The 18,880-nt window shown below is 58.3% G+C and overlaps 4 protein-coding genes across 6 annotated transcripts; 2 read left to right on the top strand and 2 right to left on the bottom strand.

Annotated features, from left to right (window-relative positions):
- Positions 1-307: 307 nt before the first annotated feature.
- TOE1 (target of EGR1, exonuclease) lies at positions 308-5,336 on the bottom strand. The gene is made up of 7 exons (XM_051624732.1): positions 5,121-5,336; positions 5,009-5,049; positions 4,755-4,851; positions 4,422-4,580; positions 3,861-4,120; positions 2,295-2,466; positions 308-1,263 (listed from the first exon to the last, which is right to left on the bottom strand). The coding sequence occupies exons 1-7, from the start codon at positions 5,223-5,225 to the stop codon at positions 466-468; spliced, it is 1,632 nt and encodes a 543-aa protein (XP_051480692.1). The 5' UTR covers positions 5,226-5,336; the 3' UTR covers positions 308-465.
- MUTYH (mutY DNA glycosylase) lies at positions 4,845-10,798 on the top strand. Of its 2 annotated transcripts, none has more exons than XM_051624734.1 (15): positions 4,845-4,954; positions 5,812-5,945; positions 6,694-6,733; positions 7,063-7,136; positions 7,263-7,304; positions 7,383-7,454; positions 7,659-7,772; positions 8,054-8,151; positions 8,436-8,580; positions 8,847-8,922; positions 8,997-9,182; positions 9,319-9,464; positions 9,676-9,828; positions 9,964-10,014; positions 10,235-10,798. In XM_051624734.1, exons 1-15 carry the CDS (start codon positions 4,846-4,848, stop codon positions 10,331-10,333), a joined length of 1,539 nt encoding a protein of 512 aa, XP_051480694.1. In that variant the 5' UTR covers position 4,845; the 3' UTR covers positions 10,334-10,798. The 2 variants fall into 2 exon arrangements, with proteins under 2 accessions (XP_051480694.1, XP_051480693.1); XM_051624733.1 differs by lacking the exon at positions 4,845-4,954 and adding an exon at positions 5,568-5,709 and having other exon boundaries at positions 8,030-8,151.
- Positions 10,799-11,068: 270 nt separating this feature from the next.
- HPDL (4-hydroxyphenylpyruvate dioxygenase like) lies at positions 11,069-14,024 on the bottom strand. Its single transcript, XM_051625316.1, has 2 exons — positions 13,999-14,024; positions 11,069-12,757 (listed from the first exon to the last, which is right to left on the bottom strand). The coding sequence occupies exon 2, from the start codon at positions 12,744-12,746 to the stop codon at positions 11,562-11,564; it is 1,185 nt and encodes a 394-aa protein (XP_051481276.1). The 5' UTR covers positions 12,747-12,757; positions 13,999-14,024; the 3' UTR covers positions 11,069-11,561.
- A 1,509-nt stretch (positions 14,025-15,533) lies between these two features.
- Positions 15,534-18,726, top strand: LOC127387230 (selenoprotein Pb-like). Of its 2 annotated transcripts, none has more exons than XM_051625317.1 (5): positions 15,534-15,636; positions 16,265-16,482; positions 16,588-16,800; positions 16,922-17,057; positions 17,726-18,726. In XM_051625317.1, the coding sequence occupies exons 2-5, from the start codon at positions 16,280-16,282 to the stop codon at positions 17,972-17,974; spliced, it is 801 nt and encodes a 266-aa protein (XP_051481277.1). In that variant the 5' UTR covers positions 15,534-15,636; positions 16,265-16,279; the 3' UTR covers positions 17,975-18,726. The 2 variants fall into 2 exon arrangements, with proteins under 2 accessions (XP_051481277.1, XP_051481278.1); XM_051625318.1 differs by having other exon boundaries at positions 15,600-15,644.
- The last annotated feature ends 154 nt before the right edge of the window (positions 18,727-18,880 follow it).

The following is an 18,880-nucleotide window of genomic DNA, read 5'->3' as shown; positions in this document are numbered from 1 at the left end:
GCTGTAGGTGCAGTAAGGATAAAGGCAAGATCTGGGAGGAGGCTGGGGCTCTAAATTACTACGAAGTGGGAAATCTCTGGCCTCTGTCTCCTCTTGTTATTGTGTGATTATCACCTTCTGCAAGAGGTGAAATCTACAATGAAGTAGCTAGCATATGGTCTTTCCAGAGAGGCAACCCTAGGTTGTTTTTTAAAAACCCACTGTGAGTGCAGAGCACTAAACTGAAACTTGCAACCCTAGTGCTTTTTTCCCCTCACTTCTCCAGCCTTCACAGCCCAGCATGCCACTAAGGAACAGCAGAGGGAACTTCAATTGAGAGCAGTTTAATCAATCAGAAGGAAAAAAAAAAACACAACCAACAGAAGTAAGAAACCTGCTCCCCTTTTGGTCAGTTCTTGATGGAATAAAGAACTTCGAAACTTGAGGGTGAAAAAAAAAAATAATTCAGGGAGGAGTCTTCTAGCTCTATCCAGTGGCCCAGGCCAACTTCATCTTCTGGCTGTGAGCTTTGGAAGATTTAGAAAACAAGCTCTTCACTATTTGAAGTGGCACAGATTTCCCACTGAGGTACAGTTTATTGTGGCAGTCTGGCAACCAGGGTTCTGCACCAGCGTCCGTGTTTTTTCCTTTTTTGAGCATCCAGACATAAGCCATGATATAGCCAGTCATGAATGCATCAAAGCCAGCTCGGTGTGTGCCCCCCTGTGAAGGTGGACCATGGGTCTCCTTTTCCTTTCCTGCAACACATGCTGCTTCAGTCTCAGGGATGTCAGAGTGATTGGCTGAACCCCCCGCAGTGGGAACCTCAGACTTCCCCTCCACTTGGTCACTCTCAGAGACATTTCCCTTGGCAGAAGGGCTCGCAGCAACTGCCACCTGGTCAGCAGTTCCTTTTGTGCTCTCCAGATCTTCTTCCTGTTGTGCACTGGTGTCTAAGCTGACTTCAGGCTCCGTGTCCATGGAGTTCTCCAGCAGTCTGCTCTCAGTGTTGGGAGTGATCTCTGCCAGCTCTGCAGCAGCTGCAGGCTCATAGCAGCTCTGCTTTTGTGGTGGTCCCTCCTCTCCATTCTGAGCTACCTCCATTTCTTTCCCTGAGCTTTCCTGTTCAGATGTCTTTGCAGGCTCTTCTGTGTTCTTCCGACGCTTCCATTTGTGTTTCCGTTTCTTCCGTTTCTCCTCCCAAAGCTTGTCGTCCTCTTCAATTATGAGGTCAATGTTATGAGAATGTGGACACTTCATCCCTTTTGGACACCAGCCATAGGCCTAGGGAGAGAGAGAGAATTCTGTAGCCACCAGTCTCCTGGTTAGAGCAGCTTCTCACCACAACCTGGAGCAGAACTAATTATTCCCCTCTGCTGAGGGCTTGTGAGGCTGTTGGGAGCAACATGTCCAGTTACAGCCTCACAACACTAGAAAGGCACAGACCAACTGCAGCAAGCACACAGCACACAATGTATCAGGAAAGGATGAGGAAGCTGGGTTTGTTCTGCCTGGGAAAGAAAAGGCTACGGGGATGGGGATATCTAGTTGCTGTCTGCAGCTACCTAAAGAGGAGGTCCTACAAGAGATGGAGCTGAACTGATGGAAGCACAAGGAAAGGTGCAGTGGTGACAAGTCAGGGAAAATTCTGGGTAAATAGAGAAAAACATTTTCCACAATGAGCAGTCAGACTCCGGAACAGGGGCTTGGAGGGGTTTTGTAATCTCTGTCCTTAGAGATTTTCAAAATTCACCAAGCAAAGTTCTAAGCAACACTGAGGTGGTGGTTGGGTGAGAAACTTCCAGAGGTTTCCCCAGCCTATGTTGTTCTGTGATGGTAATGGGCAACATCTGAAGGAGCTCCGTTTTTCCCTGAAGCATCTGAAACCAGCTATGATCTGATGGGCTCTCCATTTACTGCTGTAGCAGAACCAGGACCCAAGATGCTGTGAATCACACCCAGAAGCTGCAGACAGGTAATGCTTTTTTTATATCTAATCAAGATACGGGGGAGGGAAGAGGTGGCATTTCTTGCTCAGAGGACAAGAAAAACTAATTCAGGACTTGCAGCCCTCCCAAGACAGCAATGGGTACTGTACCTTGTACCATCCCACTGTTTAGGGCCATAAAATCTGTCTAATGTAATCTGTGGAATTCAGTGCCTCCAAACAGACCATGCTTTCTGTTGTGAAGTCTTTCGAGGCAGAAGATCTTGTGAAGCAGGCAAGGGGAGGTGCTTTCCTACCACTTCCTGCTCTGGTCACATGTGGCTCTTTCCATGGACCCAGAAAGCAAGCAGGGATTCATGTTACTTACAGAAAATTTCTCACAGACTGGGACCTTATTTTCCCCTCCCACATTGTGGCTGCTTTCTTCCAGAGAGCAGTGCCGATAGTCAATGTAATGGGACATGTTGGCAGGGTAGTTGCAGAACTCAATGGTGAGGTGCTGGCCTCTGGAGTCCTTCAGCTTGTCATTCTCTCGCTTGCTGGAACAAACAAGAGTACAGTTACTCTGTGGTTAACTCACTGAAGGTACATGGAGCTGGTGCAAACACACTGCTCTCCACCAAGTCTCAACTCCACTAGTTTCCTGCTCCTGAGCTCTAGCCAGCTCAACAGCCTGTTGGAGAGAAACTCAGTCCTGGGAGAACAGCTTGAGTACTTGTTTCTGTGCTGACTTAAAGGTTGGTTTCTCTTATGCTGACATACAGACAGGGACAACATTGTCTCTGGTGAAGCTGTGGGAGAAAGGGACACGTAGTTTGGTTTTAAATATTAAGGATGGTAAGATATGTCTTGGATCTCATAATATTAGTGGACAAAGAAGAAATGCCCCAAAATGAATTATGTAGAGCATGCAGCAGGATCTGCCCAGACAGGTCAAATCTGGACAATGTAGGCACCAAGGAAATGTTCCATCGTGTGAGAAAAGAGCTGTTGTGTCCCAACAGCTGACTAAAAGGCCCAAAGCCTTTGGAAGGCTCCATGTAACTAGAATTGCAGGTTAAAAGATTTAAACAGTATTTTCAATCTTGTCAAAACAAAGTATTTTCATGTTAGAGGACAGCCATCTTAAATGTTTTCAGACCTGTCAAAATGGCATTTCCTGATATATAACAGTCCCTAAAAATACCTTTTCTGCTCTGCATGGAGTGTGACTTCAGTTTACTGGAGTTTCAAGGGGCTTGTGTAGATTGTGCAGGGAGTGCAGAATGGGCCAGAGTGACACGTGAAGCAGACAGACATCTCTGTTTCTAAAAATGTGTGTGCCTGGAAGATACCCTTTAGGAGCTGGGGGTAGGAAGCAAGAAAGGATGCCCTGGAACATGAACACAGCCTTTGCTTGGAAGGAAAGTGATGGGAGTTGTAGCTGACCATAAGTGAGTGTCATGTGCAGGACCTGTGACAGAGCTGGTCAGCATCAGGAGCAGCCACCCTTTAACTGCACTATCCCTTAGAGAACCCAGTTACAACCCACAGGAACAGCCCTGCTTTTGTGTGCTCTCCAGCTGAGCTTTAAGAGTCTCTCTTCTGCGGGTGTTCCTACAACAACCCTGTGGCTTTGCTGGACCAGGGCCACACAGTGCATCAATTTTTCAGTTAGATCAGGTCACTCTGTGGTCAAAACAGCTGCCAGCAGAAGACTGAGATCCTCTTTCAGCAGCTGCCCACTGAACAGATAAGTAGTATTACAAAACGCAGCCTTACACACTCAGCAGCCATCCTAGAAACGAGAAGACCATGTGGCAGAGTGACCTGAAAAGTGCTTTTCTTCACTCATTGGGGTATACAAAGACTCCTTGCCTAGAAAAACAAACAAAACACTGATGCTCCCTTGGCCTTTCTTCCTGTAAGTTTTAAACACCAGAGCCCTGCTTACCACTTCTTGTAAGCATACTCCAGGTAGGATGCTACAAAGCGAGTCTCAAACTCTGAAGCATATTTGGTGTCATATATTCCTGCTGGAAACATTTCCGAGAGGTCAGCAGTGAAGGTGCTAAGCTTGTCTGGGAGGTGAGCATAGAAACACTGGTACAGGAAGACCAGATCAATCAGGCCGTTATGGAGGATGAGGGGCTTCTTGGCTCGTATCAGCTCCAGAAAAAATGTCCGAACGCTCCGGCTCTGGTTTTCGTTGCCCTGCAAGAAGGATGAGTCAATAAGCCTTGACTTGCCATTGCCCCAGGAAGTCCTCAGAACCTGCTGTAGCACAGTACTACCCTCAGCTGTGACTTTGAGCAAACAGAAGCCCTAAATCTGGCAAAGCAAGTGATAAAAACTGGCAGGGAGGTGACAGGGATGATGCTGCACTCCAGCCCCCAGTGTGAGCCCGGCTCCCTCAGCAGCTGTGTGAGGGACACCAGGACTGGGAGAAGCCAGGAAGCTCACCGGAGCCTGAAGCAGAACAAGCTGAAGGGTCTGAAGGCAAGTTCTTCTGTACCTTGTCGTTGCCCTTGTGGTAGGGGATCCCCTGGGAGTACTGCTTGTTGAAGTCAAAGCCGTGCTGCACCAGGAACTGCACCGACTGGGGCTCCACCACGTAATCCTCCGTGCAGAGGAGCGTCAGGTTGTAGATCTGGCAGAGGTAGGTGTGCTCGGGCTGCAGAGGGAGAGCGGGCAGAGACACGGGCACTCGTCACCGGGGACTGCCGGAAAAGGCAGGGGGAGCGCACAGGGCACGGGTGGGCTGTATCCCGTCTCCCAGCGGAGTCCCGGTGCTCCCTGGGAAGGCGGGAGTCAGGGGGAAGGGCGGGTTCGCGGGCCCGGGACGTACCTGCTCCGGGAGCTGCTTGAAGCAGGCGACGCCGAGGGACAGGACGGAGCGGGTCCGGGCCGCACTGCAGACGGCCTGGTACCGCTCTTCGATGCACCTGGGCGGCGGGACAACGGGAGCTGACGGTTCCTGCCCGCGCCGGCCGCCCCCGGAACCGGCACCCGGTACCGGACGGGCGTGCCCAGGAACACGTTCAGCCGGTAAGTCCGGCTGGGCCACCCCCCCCCCCCCCCCCCGCACGCCCGGACACTCACGGGCTCAGCAGGGACTTCCTGGCGCCGAGGCCGCTCAGCTCCTGCGGGGAGACACCGTCAGCGGGCCCGGCCGCGCCGCCGCTCGCCGCCGCTCCCCCCCGGCCCCCCTTACCGTGTCCACGGCCACGAAGGCGGCGGAGCGCAGCGCCAGCAGCATGGAGGGCCACAGCTCCGCGAAGTTGTCGCTCTGCACGTCCACCACCGGCACCCGCGCCATGGCCGCGGCCTCCGCACACGCGCCTGCCCGGGCCCTGCCCGCCCCGCCCCGCCCCGCCTGCCCGCGCGGCCCTCCCGGCTCCCGCGCCCGCCAGAGGGATCGCTCCCCTTTCCAGAACCGCTTTTCAACCGGAACGCGCCGCGCACGGAGCGGGCGCCCCGCGCCGTCCCCCGCCGGGGTCCTCGCTGCGACGGGCGGAGCAGCGCAGGGACGGCGCTGATTGGCTGCGGCGCTGAGCGTGGCCCCGCCCCCTCGTGGGGCTCCCCCTCCGCCGCGCTCCGATTGGCTGGCGCGGGAAGGGGGGCGGGGCCGCGCGCTCTGATTTGCCCGCGGGGAGGGAAACGTTTTCCCGGGAACGTGGCGGAGGCGCCGCCGGGCCCGGCCATGGTCCCGCTGCGGGCGGCGGCTGCCGGGGGGCTGCGGCGGGGCGCCGGGAGGCCGGGCCCGGCGGCGCGGAGCAGGAGGGGCGCGGCGCCCCGCCGAGGTGCCCGGTAGCGGGAGGGCTGGAGTGGCGGAAGGGAACCTCCCTGGGACCCCGGGCTGCAGCCGGGACCCCCGCCCTGACCCCCCCGCCGCTCTCCTGCAGGGGCCCCGCTCCCCGCGCCTGCTCCCTCGCCCGCCCGGCATCTCTTCAGCGACCTGGCTGAGGTCGAGGCCTTGCGCAGGAACCTGCTGGCTTGGTACGACGAATTCAAGCGGGACCTTCCCTGGAGGAGGCTGGTAAGGGGAAGCAGCGCCGAGGTGACCGGGGTGCCCTCCCCTGTGCGGGGCATCCCTAGGTGCGCGGAATTTGCTGGCAAACGGGAGCGTGCTCCCAGCTAGTCCTGGCAGTTCCGGGGTGGGTGGGCGCTGTGTAGCCGGTCCCTGGGAACCAGCAGTAAAGCAGAGCACAGGGTGAAAAAAACACCAGCTCCAGCCTGGAGCCCGTTTCTGTTCCTGCTCCCTGGCATCGTGCAGCAGTGAGCACTGCGTGGAAAATGCTTTCTGGCATTTTCCTTTAAGCCTGCTGAACGTTTTTATTAGAGCTCCTGCCTGCTCTGTAACTTGGCCTGGCAACAAGAGGTCAGGTGGCAATCAGGGTGCTGGGGTGGGTGTCAGCTTTACAGCAGCATCTGTCGGGATGGTGCTGGGAACTGCACACCCCTTCCATGGGGTTTATATCTGCCTTCAATCGCTTCAGTGCAGAGGGGCTCAAGGCTGGGACAGCTCCTCTGGTGGGATTTTTGAACCTGTAAGGTAAACTCTTGAGGTGGGAGATGCATGAAGTCCCTCATCAGGGAGAAAGTGCTTTGGCTGATGCTTAATTTAATCTAAATTCAGAAGTTCTGAGCACCTGGGGGAATTATTTCCATATAGTCTCCTATGCAGTGTTCATAAGACACCACAAGATCATATTCCATAAGCGTGTCCCCTCTGTAGTGGGGTTCTGCACCACTCTGTTTCTCTTGCTCCATCTTCTTCCCGTCAGGCTGCAGCAGAGCCGGATGCCGACAGACGGGCGTACGCAGGTGAGGAGCAGGGATGGTGACCCCAGTGCACGTGGGGTCCCTGCTGCCCCCTGATGTGGGTGTGCAGTATGGCCTTGTGAAGAAATGTGGCTTCAGTTGCATCCTTGGAACAAGCTGCCTATGTTGGCCAGGACAGCCACCAAGCCCCACTGAGCTGGGGGTGTATGAGAGCCAGCTTGGGCCTGAGGGAGCTCCTGTGGGGAAGACAGGGGCTGGGAAGGGGTCTCATGGGTTGGATGCTGGTGTGGTGCCTGTAGCCAGTGCTAATGTGGCCTTGGCACAAGGTGATGTTGGTGCCTTTCCTCTGATTCCTGCCCTGCTCCCTGCAGTGTGGGTGTCTGAGATCATGCTGCAGCAGACGCAGGTGGCTACAGTGATCGACTACTACAACCGCTGGATGCAGGTGACTGCTCCTTACAGAGTCCTGTCCTCCCTTTTTGGAGACCTTGTCCGCTGCCTGTGGCAGATCCCTAGCTGTAGAGCACAGCTCTGCTTGTCCCTAATTTGTCCCCTTCCCTCTCTACTGCAGAAGTGGCCGACGTTGCAGGCTCTGGCACAGGCGTCCCTGGAGGTGAGCACTGCTGGGGCCGGGTTCTATCCCTGCCCTCATGACTCTTCATCTAACACCTCTCCGTGTCTCTTGGAGCAGGAGGTGAACGAGCTGTGGGCAGGACTTGGCTACTACTCCAGAGGAAAACGTCTGCAGGAGGCAGCAAAGAAGGTGCACCGGTGCTGGGGTGGGGGAGGCATTTCTGAAGCCCTCTGTGGGCCGTGGGTTGGTGCTGACTCCTGTCTGCCCTGCCTTGCTGGGGCTGTGTGCTGCTGCCATGAGGCTACAGAGGCTGGGATCCTGTCACCTTGTGGCTAAAGTGGGTTGCCATGCACACACCCCAGCTGATCCCCTGACCCTAGCCTCCACTGCTAGGTGGTGTCTGAGTTGGATGGCCAGATGCCCAGGACAGCTGAGGCCCTGCAGAAGCTGCTGCCAGGAGTGGGCCGATACACAGCAGGAGCCATTGCGTCCATCTCGTATGGGCAGGTGAGAGCTGGGCCTCAGTGGTCAGCAGGGACATGTCTTCTTGCTCTGCCATGGCCCTGCTCCTGGCAGGGTCCTGCTGGCAGGTCTGATGAGCCAGGGACTCCCCAGGGCTGTGCTTGGCTCTGACTCTCCCCTGAGTTTCAGGGTGTCCCTCCCACTGCCCAGCTTGGCCTGTGAATTGGCCACATGTGTCCCCTGCTCTTTCCTGGGAGCACTTCAGCTCCTGCCTTGCTGGGAGCACGGGTACCTCTTGGCAGGGTAACCTCAGCTCCTGCCCCCAGGCTACCGGTGTCGTGGATGGGAACGTGATCCGGGTCCTGTGCCGCCTGCGGTGCATCGGTGCTGACTCCAGCAGCCCAGCTGTCATTGACCGGCTCTGGTAAGGGGAATGCTCCATCCCTGCTCCCAGCTGTGCCAGTTCTGACTCTGCTTGCTGATGGCTGAGGGCAGGAATCTGGGGGAGCCATGGGGAGCTAAACCTGCAAAGGGACAGAGGCCTGGGTGTGGGAGCTCTTGGGAAGCTGGTGATGCTAGGAGTGATGGAGAAAAGACCCGTGTTGCCTCTGTCTACCTGGGAGCATCCCCACTTCCAGGCAGAAGGTAGGCAGAGGTCCCAGGGCAATCCCTGCAGAGCCCCATGTCCCTCACTGCCATTTCTCCCAGGGACATGGCCAATGCCCTGGTAGACAGGAGCCGCCCAGGGGATTTTAACCAAGCCCTGATGGAGCTGGGGGCAACTGTGTGTGTTCCCAAGGCCCCGCTGTGTGGGGAGTGCCCTGTGAAGCAGCACTGCCAAGCACGGCACAGGGTAAGTATGGCCCCAAAGTCTGTCTTGTTCCTGCCTCTGGGTGGTTGGGGGTTGCTAGCTGTCCCAGGGGGGTGGCAAAAGGTAACCCTGCATCCCCTCTGAAGCTTCTTACAAGCCATCCCTGTCCTAGACCAGTGCTGCAGGCTGTTCTTGATCGGGCATTGTGTCCTGTATCCTTACTAGCTGCCAGCCCCAAGGGGTCCCCATGCATGAGGACAAGGTGGGCTGGTAGATGAGCCCATCCCAGTTTCTGTCCCCCCATGCAGGTGGAAAAGGAGCTGGCCTTTGCCTCTCAGAAGCTGTTTTCAAAACCTGCCCCGATGCCTGATGTTGAGGACTGTGGTAAGTGTCTGGGAAGATCCCTGTTGTGGTTCTTAGTCTGGGTCTTGTGGTGACTGTTGAATCGGTGTTTGCAGGTGCTGGGGGCTGTCCCCTGTGCCCCCCAGCCACAGAGCCATGGGACAGCAGCCTGGGGGTGACCAACTTCCCCCGGAAAGCTGCAAAGAAGCAGCCGCGGTTGGAACGAACAGCCACATGTGTGCTGGAGCGGAGGGGCTGCCACGGGGCTGCCGAGTTTCTCATCGTGCAGAGACCCAGCTCAGGTAATGGGGCTGGGCACGAGGGTGGTAAAGGCAACTGCATGAGGGGCAGAGCAGCCTGGGAGTGGGACATGATGAGACTCAGTGTCCCTACATGTTCCTCTTGCTGGCTCATATCCCTGTTGTTCCTTCTTCCCAGGTCTCCTGGCTGGACTCTGGGAGTTCCCCAGCTTCCCACTGGCCCAGGGTCTGCAGGAGGAGAAGCAGAGGGAGATGCTGGCAGATCACCTCCAGGCCTGGATGGGGCAGCCTGTGGCAGCAGGAAGCCTGCAGCTCATGGGAGAGGTAAACCTGGAGCCAGAGGTGTGAGTTCTCTGTGCTTGGCCACAGGGGACACAGCACAGGGGGAAGAGGGTCCCTCTTCCCTGCTGTCACCCCTCCCAAGCCCTGCCTACTTCTTAGGGCCCTGGCTGACTCAGTGCACTAATGAGCCAGCTGAGCAAGTTGTACATCCCCTGCCACCTGCCCATTTCCCTGTATTCCCATCATCTCACAGGTTGTCCACATCTTCTCTCACATCCATCAGACATATGTGGTCTACTCCCTGCCCCTGGATGGGGACATCACCGTGGACCCTGCCTTGTCCCCATTCCGTTGGGTGACAGAGCAGGAGTTCCACACCTCAGCTGTGTCTACAGCCATGAAGAAGGTACTGGGGGAACCTGGGCCTTTCCTCCCTTCCCTGTGTCTCCATGGGGTCCTGGGTACCCCTCCAGCCTCTGTGGGCTGTCCTGGCTCCAGGACCTGGCTGCAGTCCAGCTCTGGGCTCTTGTGCTTCCTTCAGGTGCTGAAAGTGCGTGAGAAGCAGTGCAAGGAGGAGAGCAGCCCAGGCAAGGTGGGCATTGCTGGAGGGGGTGCAGCCCTGGGAGCTGCTCTGGGTTGCTGTGGAGCCCCCCTGGGCTGTGGGGTCAGGCCAAGGAGCACCCCCAACCTGGGGCAGGACTGTGTCTACTGGCTTTGCCCCTGGATGTCCCTAATATTAGGGTCCCTGATTGCCTCAAAGGCAATCCTTGTAGGCTTTGGGGTTTGGCTTAGACCTTGTGTGTCTCCCACAGGGCTCCAAGCGGAAGCGGGGCACAAAGCTGCAAGGAGCAGGGAACACTGGGAAGCAGCTCTCGCTCCGTGCCTTCCTCCGGCCACCCACCTCCCCATGACAGCACCTTTGACAGCTGAGACCAGTGGAGATCCGTGCTGCAGGGAGTCCTGCCTAAGGCATGGGGATGGTGTCCCCCATACTGCTGCATCTCCAGTTCCTCCTTGTGTAGAGTCCACCAGCTCCCCTGTGGGAATTGCGCCTTAACGTGGCCACTGTGGTCCTGGACTTGACCTGGAGCCAGACTGGACCTCCCTGCTTAGCTGGAGCCCTCCTGGCGTGGTTTGGTCCAGTGCAGCCCTTGCTCTGGCACTGTGGGCTCACAGCAGCTGGGGTGTCTCTCTGGCAGCAGGAAGGCTGGGTCTGCATTGCTCCCCCAGCCTGTTCACGTGCACCTTGGCCACCAGCCAGTGACTGTGGATGCTGCCATAGCCTTCCTGGCCTCCAACAGACCTTTTTATATAATATACTTGTTTCTAATGAACTTGAACCACAGGCTTTTTAATAATAAATCTCCTGAAGCATGTGGAGGTTTTTAAAGTGACTTTCTACCTCTGTTGCACTGTGCTAAGCTGGGACTGTCAGGCAGCCTGTGGCTGAAGATGAGGATGGCTGTCAGGACGTGTGCATCTGGGTGAGGGACAGTACTGGTTTCTTGGTTAACGCACCCAGGAGTCCCTTGGCTGAGCATTAACTGCTGGTGATGCTGAGAAAGGGGTGGAAAGGGCCTTTTCATCCTCACCTGGCACTCGGTAGATCTTAAATGAGAAGAGAAAAAAAACCCCAAAGCAGTGAGTCTAGGTTAATTCTTTAATTGGGAGCAGCAAGAGGCCACCACTTGATCTGCACATGGGCTGGCCATGCTCTGGGTGGTAACTGTTGACAAGCTGCAGTATCCATGGCCCCCAGATTATCCACTCCCCTCTGGCAGCCTCTCATCCCTTTACATCTAGGGGTGTTCTGACAGCAGTGTCCTTGGCCATGCTGCAGGCACATGTCTGATTAGATCAAGATGAAATTAAGGCAGAAAGTTCTTCACATGAGGCCAATAACTCAATGGGAACGCAGGGAAGGGGAAAAATTGCCCTCCATCCCGGGGGATGCTCAGAGCCACACTGGGCCTGGCTCTAAGCAACCTGCTGGCACACTGAACTTGGCTCTGGGTTGACCTGGAGACTTCCCTTGGTCCCTGCCAACCTGGGCCATGCCACAGGCCTCTGCTGATATCTCTGCAGAGGGTTGGGCTGGAGAGGACAGGAAGCTGAGGGAGGAGCACTGCACCATTGCCACTACTGCTGCTGGTCCATATAGACCTGCACAGCTTTCCACAGTGCCCGTATATTGCCTTCCCCAAAGCCAGGTGCTCCCCGTCGGTCAATGAGCTCCAGGAAGAAGGTCTCCTCGGAGAAGATGGGATGAGTGAAGATCTGCATCAAATATTCCTGGGAAGGGCTCTCTGTGGCATCAGCACCTAGCTGGCCCCTGTCCCCGGGCACCCTGGTGTCCAGCAGGATGCCCAGCTCTGCCAGCGTGTGAGGGTCCTGCCCAGCACCCTGGATCTCCTCTGCTTTGCCCCTCTGGCTGTAATAGGTGGCAGGGGGTGTGAAGAACCGTGCACCCCCCTGCTGCAAAGCCCTGGTCGTGGCGACGATATCGGTGGTGTGGAGGCCAACGTGCTGGATCCCGGCCCCGCCGTGCTGCTTCAGGAAGGTGTCGACTTGGTTGGTGCTGACTTCTGAGCGGGACTCAGCAAGAACAAGCTTGCAGCTGTGTGCTGGGGCACCCTGGGCACTCTGCAGTGCGAGGAGCAGCATGCCCACCCCATGCCCACTGAGCACGTACCCCTCAGCTGGCCTCTCCTGTGGGTTCAGCAGGAAGCGGTGGAAGCCGAAGCAGCGCTGGTACCAGTCCAGAGCTGCCCGGGCACTGCCCCGCCGGCAGACATACGTGATATGGTCAAAGTGGTTGATCTCAATCCCATCTCCTGCAGCTGAGGGGGCTCCTTGGATGGGTTGGAAGCCAGGCAGGAAGGGTCCCGAGTATCGGGATCGGTCCAGAAGGGTATGGCTGACGTTGCCCACAATGGAACTCACCACGCCGTAGGTGACAGAGCCACCATCATCCCTCACCTCCGTGGGAGGCACTGGCAGGGAGCACCCCTGGCTCTGCAGCCGCTTGCAGACCCCTGGCACGTCATCTACCTCGAAGCAGATGTTGGAGGCTGTGCCCAAGGTGGGCCGGGGGTCCACGTCATAGAGGAAATCGCAGGAGGAGGTGCTGGTGGCTCCCGGTGCCAGGTGCTCATTGACCAGGAAGACGGCGGAGCCGCGTCGCAGGGCCAGCTGCCGCGCCCGCCGCGTCTCCCGCACGGCCACCGGCTGGAAGCGAAAGGTGTTGGCCAAGTCCTGGGCCCAGACCTGCCTGTAGGGCACGTGGAGGGAGATGAAGCAGGGGCGGATCAGCGAGGCTGCCATGGCTGGGCAGGCTGCAGGGAGGACACACGGGGTCAGGGGGGGGCTCGCTAGCTGTGGGGAGGAGCCATTCCTCCACCTTGCACAGAGCCTGGGTGCGTTTGCATGCACAGAGGCACACAGATGTACATTTGCACCCTTTAAATATGCATATTTTAAATAACTAGGTCTCGCAAGCCAATATGTGCTGTGCAAGAGCACCCACAATTGGAACCAGCTGCAAAGTGCTGCCTGAGGATGCTGAGCTGTCCCAGCACCCCTTTGCTGTGCTGCCCTGCCCTATGCCTGGGGTCACAGAGGAGGAAAGCTGCGACCCTTGACCACAGCAGCTCCCCTCTGGAGCCATGTTCTGCAGAGATTCCTGGGGGAATCCAGGTGAGGGAGGTGTGCTGCATGTGTAAGCAGACTATGGGGTCAAGGGTTGTGGGGAGGGATGTCCTGTACCAGGAAGGTGGAGATTGGGCTGGTAAACACAGAGCAACATGCTGGTTACAGCTAAAGGGCTCCTGTGTTGCCCCAGAGTTTGTCAGTGGTGTCCCACAAATGGCTGGGGGGGGAGCAGGGAGTCACAACAGGCTGATGTGCCCTTCCTGTTTAACAGTGACAGCATGGAACTGCCCTGTTTCAGGCTTGGGGCAGTGACCTTGCCCCAGGGGCACAGAGGGTGAAGCAGGTGGAACGTTGCAGATAAGGTGACCTTCCTCTGCCCCAATTAACCATCCCATCGAATGGGAGACAAAAAGACCTGCCCAAAAATTCACTAAGCCTACCCTCAAGAACCTCCCACTAAGGCTTCCTGACCCCATGCCACACACCAGCTGCCCCCGCCAGACCCCACAAACGTGCATCGGGGTGTGGGAGGAGACCCGCTTCAACATTCCCCCAAAACAGGGCTGGGCGCTGGGCAGGGCACAGGCCACTGTGAGCCTGAGGGGGGACTGTACTGCACCCAGGGCACCCCACCTGCCCTGGGGGTTGAGGGGGCTCCAGACGGGAGCCCCAGCTGCTCTACACCAGCCTGGGGAGGGGGATGGTTGCTGGGACCCCTGTCCCGGCAAGAACACGTGCAGGAGCCGGTGCTCCCTCCCGCCCTGCCCTCCTTTCCCCCTCTGTGCCCTGCGGGATCAGCATCGGTCCCGCTCTGCTGGCACCACCGCCGCCTCTCCCCATCCCCCCGCCCCGTCTCCCCCCGCCCTGCCACCCCCGGCCCCGCCGCCGCAGCCCGCGGGGCCCTGCGGGGCCCGGGCTCGCTCACCGGGGTCAAGGCTGCGGGCGAAGGGGATGCCGGGGCAGGGGCCGGCCCTGCAGGGGCGGGTCGGTTCGCTCCTCCCCGGCGCTCAACGGGCCGCTGGCCGGTGCCCCGGGGGCCGCAAAGCCGCCTGCTCCGCCGTGGGGCAGCGTCCCTGGCGGAGGGGTCGGTGGGTTCCCTCCCGGGCAGGGACAGGGCGGGCACACTTGGCGCGGCGCCGTGTGGGTGCGGGAGCTGGTGCGGGGTGTTTGAAGCCGGGGACGCGAGGCCGCCGCACGGTGCGTGTGCCGAAAGGTCGCTCCCCCCCCGCAGGTGCCGCGCTGTGTTCGCTGCCCGGGCGACGAGCACGGGCACCATGGGATGAGCAAAGGGAGGAGACCAAAGGCGGTGGCTGCGGGTCCCCAGGGACCCGTGAAGAAATGGCTTGTGGCTGTGCTGGGTTGTTCCTTGCTGTCCCAAATCCCACGGGGCAGGACATGCTAAGGGGCACATGTGCCCGTGCTGGGTGCTTCACGGTGCCCAGGTACCTGTGGGGACTTTGGGGGAGCAGCAGGCAGGTGGGGGGTTCACCGCTCTGGAGGGTCTGGAGTCGGTCACAGGGTGGGTTTGCACCAGGCTGACTCTGCACAGCTGTGCCTGCTCCCCAAACTATGGCCCCATGTTCTTGTTGACATCCCTGCAGCCCCCCCAGCAGCAACTCCCCTCTCTCCCTGCTGTTTGTGGCTGTTTTCAGACACCCCCGCCCCCCCAGCTTGATGTGCCTGGGACCGTGGTGCTGCGCCCGCTGCATCCATGTGTGCTTGTGTGCTGCCCTTCCCTGCCTTATCATGTTTTTGTTCAGAGCCCAGGTATGATAAACTGCTCAAATATTTGCTGAGATGTCCCTGTGCAGCCCAAGCGGTGAGCTCCTCGTGTTTGGCTGCGGGGCAGAGGGTAGGGGTGAGAATCGACCGGCACTGTGATTTCCCAAGGGATTACTGGCTGCTCAAGCCACCACAGCCCCACTGGTGTGGGGCCAGGCAGGAGGGGCCCCCAGACTGGACACCAGGGGCTTGCTGTGGTGCCAGGTGTGGCCCAAGAGCAGCTGTGGCACCGTGCAGCAGGACAGCATGGCCTTTGAGGTGGCACAGGTGGGGCAGGGAGCTCTGGCACCCCGGATGTGTGGAGCAGGCACCCATCTCTTTGGCCACAGGGTGATGGTTCCCTGGGGACCTTGTGCATGGGTGTCACGGTTTGATGTAAACCCATGGTCCTGCAAATCTTGGGTGCCAGCAGCAATGCTGCTGGCCCTCATGTGCCCATGGAGGGTTTTGAGTGGCTGTGCCCAGCCTCTCCCCACGGCACTGCCTGGCACCTTCTGCTCCAGCCCAGCACCAGGCACTGCCTTGTTCCAGAACTGCTCAGGCTGGGCCGTGGCAGGACTCCGAAGCTGCATGGCACCGAGGGGGACAGTGCCTGCCTTGTTGTCAGCCCCTGAGGCAGGAGGTGTTGGCTGGGGCTCAGTCCCAGCTCCGGTTTGGCTCTTCTCCTCCCTCCTGGGCGGGGAGAGTGGACAGAAGATAAAAGGGAGACCAGGGCCAGCTGGGCATTGCGAGCACCCCGGGAGCCAAGGTCTGGCCAGAGGACAGCAGTGAGGAAAGAGCGGTATTGAGGTCTTGTTTTCATGGGGGAGAGGGCTGGGGACTGAGGGTACCTCCATCCTGACCAGACCCCACAGCCCCCTGCTCCCTCCCCGTCTCCCCAGATCATCCCCCCAGGCCTGTGTCCCCCCCAATTAAACCTGCTGGATCCTGGAGGGATGTGGCATATCTTGGGGTGGGCAGGGTTAGGGGGCTGTGGGAGGAAGGGCGCTTAAGGCAGATATTGGGGGGCAGGGGGTTTAAAGACTGTGCACCTCTCAAGTGCTTTGTGGGGCATTGAGGACTCTCAAGGTGACCTTCCCCCTTCAATGCATGGTATGGGTGCTTCACTGCCCAGGGAACCTGGGGCACCTGGCTATGGCAGCAGGTGCCCCTGACAGCCAGTGTTGAGGGTGCACTGCTCACTGGGAGCTGGTCACCCCAATCCCTCATCCCCCTTTTCCTCACTCCACTTGCACAGGCATCCTGGCTCCCAGTGACCTACTGGGACCAGTATGATACTGCCCACCAGTCTTTGTCTGCCCCAGTGGGGTGTGCAAGGAGGGGTGTGAGGTTTCAGTGGGGCTGGGAGGACCCTACTGGGTTGAGACTTGGGGTAGAGTGGAGACTAATGCCCTGTTTGTCCCTGCCAGGGCTGGGGGTCTGGGATGGGGCTGCTGGTGCTGGCCCTGGCCACCTGGCTGGGGCTGGCCTCAGCCTCTGAGGGGGCAGCCAACAGCAGCTGGATCTGCCAGGAGGCACCAGCCTGGAGCGTCAATGGCTTGAGCCCCATGGCGGGGGCGGCCGGGCAGGTGACGGTGGTGGCCTTGCTGAAGGCCAGCTGACATTTCTGCCTGCAGCAGGCCCACAGGTGAGCCCCGCTCCTCCCACCCCAAACCCAGCCCCGCCGTCTTGGGGGGCAGGCATGGTGGCCCCCCCAGCCTGGCACCCCCTCCCAGCACCTCCTTCCATGCAGCCTCGGGGGCCTGCGGGAGAGGCTGGCCCGGCAGGGCGCGGTCGATGTCCGCTACATGATCGTCAATGAGAAGGCACCGCTCTCCCGCGCCATGTTTGGGGAGCTGCAGCGCCAGGCCCCGCCCGGTGTCCCCGTCTTCCAGCCCGACCCAGAGGAGCCCGATGTCTGGCAGGTCCTGGGAGGTGACAAGGATGACTTCCTTGTCTATGATCGGTGAGTGTCCCCCATCTCAGCCAAGGATTTCCTGAAGCATTAGGAGTGTTTGTCGGGCTTCCCAAAGGCCCCTCCATGTCTGGGCTGGTGGGATACCAGAGCCTTCTCCTTCTCCCCACAGGTGTGGCCGCCTGGCTTTCCACATCCAGCTGCCCTACAGCTTCCTCCACTTCCCCTATGTGGAGTCAGCCATCCGCTTCACCCACAGCAAGGACTTCTGTGGCAACTGCTCCTTCTACTCCAACACCACTCAGGAGGTAAGGAATAGGGAGGCTTGCTGGAGCTGGTTTCCCTTCTCTCCTCTGGTATTGTACGTCAGGAAAAAAACAACCTTATCTTCACATCAGGGACAGGCTTTGAGCTGGAAGCTGCCCTTGGCCACAGTTGAGAGGGAAGGTGATGAAAGGTCTGGAGGAAGGGCGGTTAAATAGGTCAGAGCTTTCTGGTTGAAGAGGAGGGGACTAAAGGGGCCATAGCCCAGATCTGGAAAAGCTAACTAGGGTTGCTGGCTCTTCTGATGTAGAGAAAGGGGTGGGCAATGGACCTGGAGGTGGCAAGCTCAGAGCAAAGAAAAGGACGTAGCTCTGGGCTCAGCAGGGGATTAGTCACTTCCTAGGAGAAAAAAATATCTATAAATACTAAATGCAAAGTCCCTTCCTGCCTCAGGATTTTGCTGGGCCATAGACAGCTTGAGGAAATGGAGGTAGCTGCAGAGGTTTGTGCTCTATATGCTCCAGACTTTCCTGTCCTCCCTGTGCCCTGGGTCGGGGCTGGAGAGCCTCTGCTCTGACCCACACAGCTTTCTGTATGATGGATGCTGTTCTGCTCTGATCCCAGCTCACAGGCACGCTCACAGGCTCACTGCTGGGCTCTGTCTGTGTTCTCACACCTGTGTACCAGCCCTTCCTTGTGCTACGTTCCCCAGGCTAACAGCACCATGGAGGTCCCTGTAACCCTGACCCCACTTCCAGAACAAGAGGGGAAGGAGTCAGAGACCCCCATCCACCAGCACAACCCCCTCCATCCTCACCACCACCACGAAATCAGCAGCAAAAGAGCCACAGACCTGAGTGGGGACAACAAACCTGTCACCCATGCTCAACACCACCACCACCATGGAGACCATGGCCAGCCGCATCCCAAGGGGCAGAAGCAGGAGGGAAATGAACACTAAGCCGGGCTGGGCAGCCTTGCAGAAGAACCCTGTAGTGTGTAGACCATGCCAACTCGCTTCCCAGAGGCATGAAAGGACTTGCTTTGGCCTCCTGGTCACCAGCAGCATTGGTCTAATAACCCCTTCCAGCATCCCTCATATGGGTTGTACTCCCACACTGTGACCAGGACTGAAATGCCCCCCCAGAGCCCCTCGAGGCGCTGCTTTTTCAGCCCCAGGGCTTAGTTCTGAGCCTTCCTCTGCCGTCACCCACCTCTCCGTGCTCAATGAAGCCCGCTGTGCAAACCGGGAGGTCCCCGGTCGCTGCTGGCTGACACTGCACGGAGCAGCAGGGCGGGGGTGGAGGGGCCAGAACTGGGACAGGAGCAGCGCTGCCAGCAGGCTCTGCCAGTCCTGGCACCCCCGGGTGTCTTGGCTGGGGAGCAAGGGGAGGAACAGCATGTGCCCCGCAGGATGCGATCCCAGGGGACAGGGGCACTAGGAGTGGTAAAAGGTCACAACTCCCAATGGTCCAAACCTCCATAGCTGTCACATCCTGGCGACCTTCCAGGCCTTGCACACAGGTATGTGCAGTGGTGATGAGTGGCCGCAAGATGGTGGCCTTGTCCCCTCTTGGAGATCTAGGGGCTGTAACCAGGGTCCACAGCCCTGGAAGGATGGGGATGAGGATCCTGGGGTCACTTCTGGGGAAGAAGCAAGAACGGAGAGTGATGCGGATGTCCAGAGTACAAATAAAACCTCTGTGAAGCGAACCCTGCTCAGCTTGGCCTCTGGTGCCCCTTCCCCGGAGAGGGCTGGGGGCTGACTCGGTGCTGGGCTGCCCTTGGGCTTTCTTCTGGATACAGGTAGTGACTTGGTTCTGGAGGTAGACCTCATAAAGCATTTTCCTGTTCAGCATTTCCCTGT

The sequence above is a fragment of the Apus apus genome, chromosome 7, assembly GCF_020740795.1.
Source record: "Apus apus isolate bApuApu2 chromosome 7, bApuApu2.pri.cur, whole genome shotgun sequence".
Lineage (NCBI taxonomy): Eukaryota > Metazoa > Chordata > Aves > Apodiformes > Apodidae > Apus > Apus apus.
This window is presented reverse-complemented; position numbering and strand designations above follow the sequence as displayed.

Coding starts and splice junctions, on each gene's coding strand:
- TOE1 (XM_051624732.1), bottom strand. CDS start 5,225: ATGGCGCGGGTGCCGGTGGTGGACGTGCAGAGCGACAACTTCGCGGAG. Junction 4,852..5,008: donor AGGAAGTCCCTGCTGAGCCC/GTGAGTGTCCGG, acceptor CCCGCCGCCCAG/GTGCATCGAAGAGCGGTACC. Junction 4,581..4,754: donor TCAAGCAGCTCCCGGAGCAG/GTACGTCCCGGG, acceptor CTCCCTCTGCAG/CCCGAGCACACCTACCTCTG.
- MUTYH (XM_051624733.1), top strand. CDS start 5,610: ATGGTCCCGCTGCGGGCGGCGGCTGCCGGGGGGCTGCGGCGGGGCGCC. Junction 5,710..5,811: donor GGGCGCGGCGCCCCGCCGAG/GTGCCCGGTAGC, acceptor GCTCTCCTGCAG/GGGCCCCGCTCCCCGCGCCT. Junction 8,152..8,435: donor GCTGTCATTGACCGGCTCTG/GTAAGGGGAATG, acceptor CATTTCTCCCAG/GGACATGGCCAATGCCCTGG.
- HPDL (XM_051625316.1), bottom strand. CDS start 12,746: ATGGCAGCCTCGCTGATCCGCCCCTGCTTCATCTCCCTCCACGTGCCC.